Below are 12274 nucleotides of genomic sequence, written 5' to 3' on the forward strand. Positions count from 1 at the left end.
TTAGGATGAAGTATATAGAGAGCTCACAGGAAACCAACCATCTTTAAGGTTTGCTACCAGGAAGATAATTTGCACAACAGAATCCATTGCACAGCAGAGAATTCTTTCATATGTGCCACCTTAAGATTCCGAACTAAGAACAAGCTTCATAAACTGCCTAGTGGGTTGTGGAGGTAAGTGCAAGTAGCTTGGACCACTGATGGTGTTACCAAACAGCATCCTCTACCACTGCTATTTCCTATCAAGACTTGTGCACCAGTTCAGATCCATCATGGCTGTTCCCTAATACTACCCCTCCCTCGTGCTATGAAAAGGTTTCATTTGAAATACTAAAGGTTCCTCTTAAGTTCATAGCAGTTCAGGTTTATTTGAAGAACTGAGTGGATGATAAACAGGGCAGCACAGTATTTCTGAAGGTTTCTTCATTCTGCAGGGAATCTTCCCTAAACTCACCCATTTTATTGCTTCAGAGTCTTTTGAGCCACTCAAATAAGGTCAACAAACAAACAGAACTTTATTATTTAACCTGCAAATATTAAAGTCCAAGACTGCTTTTATATACATGAAAAATACCTTTAATAGTTAAAAAAGTTTAAGAAATAAATATAGCAAGGTAATAGCAGCAGCTATTTCGATGTGGGCAATAAGGTACAACAAGAATTCAGAACTGCTAAAATGCAAGTATTAAACCAGCATCTACTCCTGATGCCTCAAAACTAAAATTTTTAAATAACTTAAGAGAGTTTAAGCTAGTATAAGGAAAGCCTCACCTTAACAACTGCATCCTAACACAGAACAGGTCTTAAATTCAGAACTGAATACTTCAGCAAGGTAAGAGGCAGTCAAAAAATTATTCCAACATTTGGAGAAATTTGCTATTTCAGCTACTCCCCTCCCCTCCCGCTCTTAAAGAGAAGCATACTTTATGTGGCTTGTCAAGGTCCTTTCTTTACCGCAGAGCCAGCAGGTAAGCATTTTAGTAAAAACAGGCTCAGAATAATTAAATGCAGTGGCCCCAGAGGCCAACAGCCTGGTTTTTCTGAGGGTTATAGGTCAGGCTTCAGGCCTCACATGGACTACAGAGCTTAAAGTTACAGTCAGTTACATACTGGCCAATACAGCACCTCCCCAGCTCCCCATTAGACATACACAAAGCAGTACTGCAGACTGCGCAGAGATGGAGTAGTACATAAGGACTCAAAGAGCAGTTATTTTTGATGTACCTTTTACTACAGTTGGTGCTTTCTAGTTTTGATTTTTGTTTCAGCATGGATTTTTTTCTAGCCCCATAGAAAACTGGTCTGTTGGGACGACTCAAACAGTGCTCATATTGCTAGTTACAGTACCTCCTCTGTTGGAATGAGATGCTTTTTCACATTTATAGGATACATCTGTCCAAGTTAAGGTTGACACAGCTCTGCTGTGATATACTGTATCTAGGAAAATACAGTAGTGAAACTGGTAGATTTCCAGGTGCTACAATACAGAAACAGTACATTTAATAACAGACAAGAATATTTTTTACAGCTTGCTTTTAATTTTAAAATGTTTCATTCTAGAAAGTTCTCTAGCAAGTGATCTAGACCAGTTTCATACATTTCAGCATCACGATCAGAGCAGGAAATGTTTCAGACTCTCGGCACTCTTCAAGGTAATGTTTTACTTCAACCAAGTTCAGGCTTGCTCAAGGTGCAAGCTAGGATGTGACCTGGCCCATGTAGTTTCCCACTCAGGCTTGAAACAGAAATTACCTCTGGAAAAACACCGTATCAGAATATTGAGAAAGCCGAGGTAGCCTCATGCTTATTGTCAGGTATTTGGCATCCTTCAAGGGCATATGTTCAGAAGTTTTGTAAAATGTGTACCCTCCTCTGTTTTAGCAGGTCATGGAAACCAGATCCTTGTGTAAAGTAAAAATAACTTGAGATGGAGCTTGTATTCTACTGCTCTTTATATCGGTGAATCCAAGGACAGGGTCCAGTATCAGAAGGTAGGAAATTTCATCATGTTATGGACAATGTTTCTTACAAAGAGGTCAGATGGGAAGTGTGAATTCCAAGTTTCACATATTGCAGAAGGTACCAAAACACACGTAGTCTATGTCACCTGGGATTAAGTCTTTGTCCACATTACATGATAAAACAGCTAGGATCTTCATTTTGCTGCAGAAATAAAACATCAAGACATTAGGCTAATTAGCATGTGTACAAACAGTATTTATTGCTGGTTACCTACCTGATCCTCAGATAGGTGTGTGGGGGGGGTTGTAGATTTAGTTACTTTATTAATAAAGCAAAGCAGATTTTCAAAAGATGCAGTACCTTGACTATACTAGGTAGTTTGGGGGTAGGGGGAGAGAAAACAAGTTTTTAAGAATTTGAGTTCATGCAATACATGAGCCTTTGTCTTCCTTACTGACAGGCTATCAAGCTATCCATCAGTACCTCAGTTCTGAAGCATCAAAACTTAACCCACATGCAGACCCATGCTACCCTAGTTAGGATGGTAAAAGCAGAAGCAAAACCCATGGAAACCCTGTCTTCCTTTAAAGCACAGCATGCTTTCTTTTTGTCATTTTACTGCATGCAAGAAGTTTATTTTTTACTAAGCTGCCTTTATTTGGCACTACCAATGCAGCAGAAGCATATAGGTACTACTGACAAAAGTTTGACAGGAATTCAGACAGGACTGACATTAACATTTGAGCAGGAGTATTAGAATTGATTCTTAACATAAGTGGCACACAACTGTATTGTAAAGTTGCTGATAAAACAGATTAGAAGTGTAAGGAAAAAAGTTACTTTTGCTTTCCATCACTGACTGCCAAACAGGCCATATTATTAGTCAATTCAAATAAAGGGCCTTAAAAAAAAATCTTGAGGAGGACCCTACTCTGAACATAAGCAGCAGCTTGTATCAGTAACTCTCTTTACAAGCCTAAAGCTTCCACTGGTGTTACTTCAGCCATTTTGGTGTATGCTGTGCATTAAGACCCCAGAGGCCAGACTAGTCTTACAGAAGCTCTCAATAGCCTATTTAATAGGGTCTCACCCTCCTTCAGTGAGAGACTGAAAATATTACAAGAATGTGCATGTAAGTCAGGAGACTTTGATAAACATCCTTTAAGCCAGATGGTATTATTATAATTAGATATTTACCCAGATTTTCCATTTGAAAGAAGGACAAGGAAAAAGCCAAGCAGCAGCAGTAACTGCCTGTTCTTTCTAGGTACATTTTTTTCAGAAAGACAGTACTAAGGTGCTTTTAAGTTTTCAGACAGGTATATTATGAAAATATCTAGGAAATGGTGGTGGCTTTAAGACCTGGTGCAGTAAGATGCAAGTCCTCTTTGTGGCTGTGTAGGATCAGTTTTAGCAAGAGCTGTGGTAGCTCAGCATGCTGTGTCAATGGGAGGAAGAGAATGAATTTTTAGCTAGGCATCTCCTGGCACTTTGTCCCTTGGCGTCTGTACTAGCAAAGAGGACTTGGTGCTATTTCAAGTCAAGAAACAAGCCAACTCGAGTCAAGTACAGTCCATAATTGTTCAGTTATGACCAATTTAAAGGCCCTTAAAGACTACTTCAGCTATTAAAGATACCTGACTACTAGTATATCAAAGTACACTAGCAGCATCCAATATGCAGAAGTTCAGACTTGCAATATGGTCAGTCAAAAGCCATTTGGAGGCTTAGAGAGTCTTTCACAGGGCATTACCACACGTAAGTTGTAGCCAAAAGGTTGTAAGTATATCTAAGGCAAAACATACTTATTCTGTTTGACCATGTCCTGTTTGACTATGTTAATTCCATTCCATCATTACCTGCATCTGTGCTGAAGTTCCACTTGGAAAATATCAAAGGGAGTATTTATGACTGAAGCAAGGCTGAGATTCTTATTTTGCTGTGCAAAATAAGAAAAAGTAGTTTCTGGAAGTGAGCTGGAACAGAAGTGCCTCAAACTCATGCTTGAGTTTAAGAGGGACTTAGGCAATCAATACACTAGGAGCTTTGATTTCAGCCTTTTAATACTTCTGAATGGAAATACTAGGTTTCTTCAGTGTGAATTTAAGTTATCTTAAGAGCAAGTCAGGGACACTGTTTGGAGTCACTTCATCCCACAGAAATAAGGTATTTCTAGTTTTTGCATTCTGTTCTTCGGGTAACAGCTTTTAAGTTTATTCATAGTCAGGTATTTACATGGAACAGACATTAAAGCTGGTATTGTTCAGTGTGTCAGTAATAAGAGACCAAACAATTAATGCTACTAATTTGATCATATTCAACCAAAGAATAAGCAAAACATCAATTCTACTTCTGATGCAAAGCCATGCAAGCTACATCCTACATGGGACAGGAGACTGCAGCACTATTAATGAAGCAAGTTATTTTTTAATGAGATGACAAGCATGATTCTCACCATCTCACCTGCTTAAGGATGCTCACAGGAACCACTATCATGAAACCAAACAACATTTCTTTTTTCTTCTTCTTTTAGTCTGACATCAAGAAAAATGTTTAGAGTTGTAGGATATGGATAGTACTTGAGGAAGTATTTTCATACAGTAATAAAAAGAAATGGCCATTGAATGATTCTCTTGATAGCATGTATTTAAACTTCAGGCAGCTTACCTGAGATGGAAACCCTATTTCACTTCCAGTTATTTCTTCATAATCCTCATCTTGCTCACTGCTTTCTTCTCCTTTGGGTACATGCATTATCTTCCTCTCTGCAAGTTCCTAGAATACAATCAAGTTGCCACCAAGAACCCTCACAAATTAAGCACATCAAGTAAGTTTAGTATTGGGACAGTAGAAGCTATTGACTATCACGCTTACCTCACCATCATCTGTGATGAGTGTGACACCAATATTATCCCCAGTTCCCCAAGACTTCTGAGACTTCCAGACCAGATCGGTAGGGCCTGGGCTTACACCAGCAGCTGCACCCCAGATCTGCAACAAATTTAGAGTGAGCTTCTGAAGAATCTTATTTGTAGTTAGATTAGAATTCAGTCTAACATATCCAACTCTGAAGTACTCCAATACCAAAGATGGCTAGTAACAAACTGAACTACTGTGATCCCTGGCTAGTTAGTTCTTTTCATGATTACCAAGAATGGTGGTAATGTTTTTTTAACTAAAAACTGTAAAACAGTTAGTGCATAAAAGTTTATTAACAGCTTCTACTTGATATAGAGGTAGCCTTGCTTGGATATACGATACTATTTGAGTCACAGAGCCAAGCCATAGTTACAGACATACAGCAGCCACTTGTGTATACAAGATAGCCTCTAGCCTGGGGTCACTCACAGATCTCCTGAGCAAGCTTGTACAGAGTTTGGAGTGCAGAGTGTAGAATTAGGTTCTTTGATCACTGTCTAAATGTACTTAAGAGTATGATTATAGACCGAATATTTGGCTTAGTACCATAAACTGTGAGCTCAGCATTGCTGAATTGTAGTGAACTAAAGCTTTTAGCAACAGCGAAAGCCTTTGCACAACTTGTATCAAATCTCAGGAGTATGGAGAACCCTAAGAAATTAACAGAATCAACATATTCTTGTTTAAACAACAGCACATCCCAATCTGGGATGATACAAGTTCAGTCCAAGATCTAGCTTTAAAGAAAATTTAATCGGCATTTCAGATCAAGTTGTTGCAAGAATTTTTCCCCCCCTCATCTTCCTCTCCACATAAGATAAGGATTTTAGTTCTTTAGGTACTTACAGTATCAATTTAGTTTCCCTTATTACACAAATCTCTATTGCCATCTAACGTAACAAGAATAGAGCTCTGAGTAAGTTTTACAAAACCACTACCTACTGTAACTACTTGGCCCGCCTGAAGAGTGAACAGTGAAGGAAATTTGTACGTTACATCTGACACATTTCCAAGATGTCTTCTTAACACCCATCCATGTAGTGGTTGATCCTGTGGGACAAGAAACTTCTCTCAGCATTAGACTAACACCGTATTATGCAAGTGCAACGTTCTTTCCAGTCTCAAGGATCAGTTTTAGTCCCACTGCTGTAGTGTACAACAAGAATCTGATCAATTTTGATGAAGCCTTCAAGTTTCCATTAAAGCCTCCCTATGATTTTTCTCAGTACTTCCTTAGGATTAGTCCCACAAGTTTAGGCACATCTGTTCTTGCCTTCTGTTGAAGGGGGATCATGATACTCTTTACAAGGGACATTCTAATAAATGAAGTTGGTCAGGCCCATCTACCAACTTGGACCATATATAACACCTACACAGTGGCCTGCGAAGGTTTAAGGCATCTCAGGCTGAAGTGGCTAAGCTACCAGCCACAAGTTTTGGAGCTCTGAGGGTTAATTCTAATAATTTTGGATTTGCAGATTAAACTAGTCAATGAGTTATCTAATCAGTCAGATAAACCCTCTACATAGATTAGATGCTGTCAGCTCTATTTACCCCTTTAGCCATTTTAAGCATTTCAAAGTAATAAGAAGCTCTCATTATCCAATTTACTAAGCATCTTACTTAGTTCAAGGATAAGTAGTACTTCTGAGAGTGCTAGCCTGAGTCTGATGAGAAACAACTGAAAGTGTTAGATTTCTGCATCACATAACCCAGCACACCTCCCCCCAAAAGCACCTCCCAGACATCCCTGTGAACAAAACACCTGCAGTACAAAAAAATTAAAAAAAAAAATCAGTCTTTAGTCTTCTCTTGACAGCAGCCAGGTTAGCTGAGAAGCCCCCAGTTTGTGTTAGTTTGGAAGTACTCTTCCCTCATCTCTTCATCCTTCCCTATTGTCATCTCCCACTAAGCTGCAAGTCAGTTCACAAGTAGGCATACTTTGCAGTGAAGGCCGTGCAGACTCGAATGAATAGAAGTACCTCATCAGAGTTGTTTTTAATCCTGACAAATTTTCCATCTGCATCGATTTCTTCAATAGATACATTTCCAGAAGAGGAAGCATGCTGAACAGTCTTAAATCCAGCACTGTGCCCTCGCTTTTTGGCTTCTTTCATTTTCCTTTTCTTCCCATGCAGGAACCGTCGCCCTTGACTTGTTGCTTGAGTTGCAGCACTGTGTGAAGATGGACTGGGTGACAGCTTTAGCCTAGAAGAGAGTCAGATAACATTCACTTGAATATCTGATGAGCTTATTCCTTCTTGCTCCTATCGTCCTGCTCTAGCCAAACCTAACAGCTTCTTCTATCCAAACTTTCCATGAAGTCTTGAATATAAGATTTTATTTTTACTGGCAAGAGTAGCTTGGTAGCTTGTTAAGTTTGGAAGCCAGCCCCAGCCCTAGAGTTCAGAGCAAGCTTATATTGATAAGAAAAGATTCCCAACTGCAGTAAGTATTTCTTTAAAGTCTCTACAGAGACAGTCTTTAGTGGAAGTAGTTTAAGTTTTTGACCCCTCTTAGCATGTATTGAGTTCATGTTGTTCTCTCCAGGCCATGTCTGGATAGTTAGGAGTTGATACAATCCCCTAGTTTCATTCACGGAACTTGAGCACTGTCTTTGATATATCTGTAGGATGTAGCACAAAGCTTTGAGAAAGCTTGATTCTAAGGAGAGATGTCAAATGGCCCTTTGAACTTTATCAGTTGGGCTTATCAAGTTACTTCATCTTACTACACCATGTGGTAGATGTGAGATATAAATACCATCTATAGAAGATTATGCTTCAAGAACTAAATTGTGGTGCTAATCACATTTATTTCTTGCCCCCTCCACATTCTGAAGAATATGGTTAATTAGTATAGAGATCTTTGATGAAGCAAGTCCTCATACAAGTATCTTGTCATAGCCTACCTCTGTTCCTCTCCTTCCAGCATCTTTCTGTAGGCATTTATTTCCAGATCTAGAGCCAGTTTCACATCTAAGAGATGCTCATATTCTTCCAACTGTGCTTGTGCCTGCTGCTGAGCTTGTGCCATTTCTTTCTCTTTTTCAGCCATACGCCTCCGATGGAGATCGCGATCATAATCTAGTGTCTCCTGTAGCTCCCTTATTCTGTTCTCCAAAGCAATGTTCTAAAATTAAGGGGATGGAAAAAAAAAATCAGTTAAGCTAACCAAATATGAGAGAGGAGAAGCCAGTATTTTGAAATAATTCTAAGGATATACAAATAGAGATAGTACCTGGCTTTGATACTGATTAACTTGAGATGTCAGAGCATCAACTCTCAGCTTTGTTTCCATCAGCTCCTCCCGAGCAGCATTGGCAAAGTCACTACTTCTTGCTGCAGATATCTGGGCATTCTCCATCTATGGATAAGTCACTGTTAGTAATGAGTTGCTTATGACCATATATTTTAAATAAGGAAGGAAAACCAAGTGATTTCCAGCTGTTACATCTGGAAATAGTTATGTTTTACTTAAGTGTGCAGATACCAATAAAGTCCAGGTCAGAAAGTTTTTCATTGCTTTTCAGGGAGGTTTACACAAATTTGACATTCATGTCAGAAAGTCAGCAATAATCAGGTAGTGAAAATTGCTGGATTAGGATATTTCAGTTACAGATGCATGAAGACTTCATATAGATATTAAGTAAATTGATTCTCCAGAAGAACAATGGAGAATATGTTTAGAAGCTGCTTGTCAAAGCATGGGGCTACAGGATATTAGTTGTGCTTATCAAACTATTGCTGTTCCCCAAAAGTTCTATCACCAAGCAGCTCCTGCATCACTATAGGCAGCACTGAGCTTCTTCTAGAGCAATTCAATCTTTAGTTGTTCCAACAAAGGATAAAGTAGAGCCTTGCTCCTACAAGAGGCATTAACAGAATTTCCAGTGGAAACCTGGACAGAAGCATCCAGAGGAATTCACTGAGTTGGCACAGAAGGTGGAGTATAGGGAAAGCCAGAAGAAGCAGGACAAAATGAACACATGTACTTGTTGAGAGAAGTAGCAGATCATGCAATTCTGCACCAAGTATTAATGAAGGCTTAAGATACCAATACTGTACAGCACAACCAACCCAGAAACCCCTGGAATCTTACCTTCCAAGAGTATAAGCCTAAAGTATAGTTTTTCCTGCATATGTGGCTAATGCTGGGAAAGAGGTGACAGACCAGGTCTGGAAGACAAAACGTCAAGCTACTTCCATAGCCACCCTCTCCCCCTTATCCAGTACTAGCAGCTGGAAAGGGACATTTGCACTCATACATTTTAAAAGTGCTCTTGTTGGACTGTAAGAATACCTTATTTCATACATTTTAGTAACACTATAATCAGTAGATCAAATTTTATTCAATACTGAAATTGCTCAATACAAACACAACACACCTTGGCCCTGAATTTGTCAGACAAGCTCTCAGATTTGTCAAAAGTCTGAATTATGATCAACTTTATTACATTAACCATTCCTAATCATTCCCCAAAGGGACAGTATTTACGCTTGAACCAGTTTTGTTTGGGACCAAGCGTTCATAGAAGTTCTACTGTCAAATTTGACACTGCTTCAAAATTCCATAACAACTTATGCCAAGAAGCTCTGCATTGAATGCAAGGGCTCCATCAGTCAGCTATTTATGCTAGCGTGACTTTAATCATATCAATGTGCAGAGAACTTAAGCTTTGTTTTACTGGCATCTTTTACAAACTCACTTTTGCACTGAATGTTCGCTCCAGCTCCTCTTTGTATCCTTGAATTTGTTCTTCGTGTTGTTTTCTGAGTCCCTGCAGAGCATCCGAGAGCTTACTCTCAAATTCTCTCTGACGGCCAGATTCTATTTCTGCTATCCTGCTTTCATGGACTCTTTTTGTCTCCTTGAGCTCCTGGGAGAAGAAGAAATTTCTCAGAAAATAAGCAAGCCAATTCAGTTTTATCTGAGACTGGACTTACTGTACCAGCTTAACAAGTCATTCAATATTGAAGCAGATTTATCACTGAATGCATAGTAATTAACCTTTATTCAGATCTCGGATAGTCATCCATTAGGTCAGGTACCTCCACCTTGCTCGCTGCACTGGGTTGTTTTCCTTCCTCACTGCCAACACTGCTTAAACTGACAAATGCAGTAGTTTATATTTAACTTTAAGACTAATTCCTTGAACTAGATGTATTTCTCTGCTTTGCTACTTAGAGCACATGCATATACACTTCAGTTTCTTTAAGCACTTATTTCACCTATTTTTGTTTTATTCAAAAAGTAATAGCAGTTGGTTAGAGAAATTTGAATTCTCCATTGCTTAAACCACACACTTTGAGATTCCTTCCAGTCAGAAGGCAGTTGGTTTATATCCACATGTTTTTTAGTTCTGTGAATTGACTTCTCACACAAAGGTTACCAGACACCTTTGATAAGTGTTAAGGAAGTAGGGAACATAAGTTGTTTATTAAAGTAGATTTAATTTCTTCGATTATTTTAGGTTGCTAGCAAACATCTGGAATCATTTAGCTTTAACTGTAATTGTGTAACTGAAAGTGCATATAAGTAGTATATTGGGATTGTAGTTACCTTCAGAAGTGCAGCCTGAGAAAATTATCTCATATTCCAGATACCTATTGGTACTATGCCAGTTAACATGAGGTTGTGTACTTTCTTGAAGTCTTCCTAGTTAGGTGGATTTTTTTGGCTGGTGGACTGTCATAGGTTGACTCAGCTAGTTACATTTTTAAGGATAAAGCACATCTTAACATTGCTTTTAAATGCATCCAGGGATCATGGACACCTAAAAAAAATCCTTGTTAATAAGCTAAAACATACATCTTCGTGAAGGCGCTTCTGGAACGTCATTTGTTCCTGCAAAGTTTTCATATGATTTTCCAGGTCCACCCTCCTCAACATTTCACTGTGGAGATGCTTTTTGGTATCTTCTAGTGACAGCTTTAGCTAGAAAAGACAAACATGAGGGTAATCAAAATTAGGAGGTCATTTTTCCAAACTAAGACAATAATTTTCCAAACTTACTACACGTCATTCAACTTAATTCCCACAGCAATTAAAACACACTGCTTAGGTAAAGTTGGTTACTCTCTTTAAATTCTTATTTCAGTGGGATCCAGCATATTAGCAACAGAAAGAAACCTATTTAATTATGTAGACCAGATTTCCCACAAGGCAAATACAGAGCAGCCCTTAATCCCACCAGCTGAGTTGGATTCCTCAAAGTAGATTTCTGATTAACCAACTGTACAATCCATGTACATTGCTCCCCTTCACAACACTAAGCACTCCAAACTTCTCCCTGACTTCCAATGTAATTTGTTTGATGCTTAACAAGAGAAATCCTGCAAATATAACCTATGTTGACAAACTACTATATACTTCCAGTGTTGGAGTGTGATGCTTTAATGATAAGCAAAAAACCAAAACCCCAAAGTTGCAAGTTTTCATCCTGAAGATCTGAGGTTACCTTAATCATGGTTCACATTAAAGCATGAAGATACAAAAGCTATGCTCTTAGAAATGCATTGGATAGAGTAGCAACTCAAGAAGAGTTCATTTTAGTAGCACAAGAGCCTACAAAAAAAGTATTCAGAATTTATTTATTCTACCTAGATTTAAGCATAGTGAAGCAGGGTCCATCAAATGCTCCCTTTGCTGACATGTTAGAGAATGCTACAGGGGCTATAGCAGTACAGCACATTTCAACTCACTTTGTCCTCAGAAAAAGCAGCATTACATACCCTTGTCATAGAATTTAATCAAAAGGTACCTACAACAGGTGGAAGTTTTAACAGACCAACTATCAGTAGCATTTGCCTTCAGCAAGATAGCAGAAATCTTTTTGTCTGCCTGTCATTGCCATAGATAACAGTCTGTCCCTACTTTTAAATCTCAGTAACTACTTGAGTAAAAGCAAGCAATGGCTTCAGGAACAAAAACAAAGTTGAAATTCCAGGAACAAATCTTACAGTGACTACTTGATCCTTTAATTCACGAAGGTCATTCTCCAAACTTCGGTTCTCATTCAAAGCTGTTGCTAAGTCAGCTTCCTTCGCGTTCAGCTGAGCATCAAGGTCTCTCATACGAGCCTGTGCCAGGTTTAAATCAGCTTCTTTTTTTGAATTCCTACAAGTGAAAGTTTTATACTCGTAAGTTGCAGCTGGTGAGGGAGAAAGTTTGGTTTTAACACGTTTACCTTCAGAGGGGTCTGTGGCAGAACAGGAGAGAGGTTAGTTATGGTTGGGGTGAGAGCACAGGGTAGGCTGTAAAACAAACCAGACACCTCAGGCAAGTATCATTTGTTTAATCAGAAAGATTTCTGACCCAGTTTCCAGCTCGTTTTGTGCGAATCCTATGCGGAAGCCAGCTATTTTCCACGGCATTATCACCCGGAGAGGGAA

At 38.9% G+C, this 12274-nt stretch overlaps 1 protein-coding gene across 1 annotated transcript; it reads right to left on the bottom strand.

Moving 5' to 3' along the window:
* Window positions 1-4453: 4453 nt before the first annotated feature.
* On the bottom strand, window positions 4454-11995 carry LOC104130803 (lamin-L(III)). Its single transcript, XM_035899524.1, has 10 exons — window positions 11843-11995; window positions 10692-10817; window positions 9589-9759; window positions 8121-8246; window positions 7792-8012; window positions 6863-7088; window positions 5823-5930; window positions 4836-4952; window positions 4629-4736; window positions 4454-4495 (listed from the first exon to the last, which is right to left on the bottom strand). The coding sequence occupies exons 1-10, from the start codon at window positions 11954-11956 to the stop codon at window positions 4454-4456; spliced, it is 1359 nt and encodes a 452-aa protein (XP_035755417.1). The 5' UTR covers window positions 11957-11995.
* Window positions 11996-12274: the final 279 nt, after the last annotated feature.

The sequence above is a fragment of the Egretta garzetta genome, unplaced genomic scaffold, assembly GCF_000687185.1.
Source record: "Egretta garzetta isolate BGI_Z169 unplaced genomic scaffold, ASM68718v1 scaffold287, whole genome shotgun sequence".
Classification (NCBI taxonomy): domain Eukaryota; kingdom Metazoa; phylum Chordata; class Aves; order Pelecaniformes; family Ardeidae; genus Egretta; species Egretta garzetta.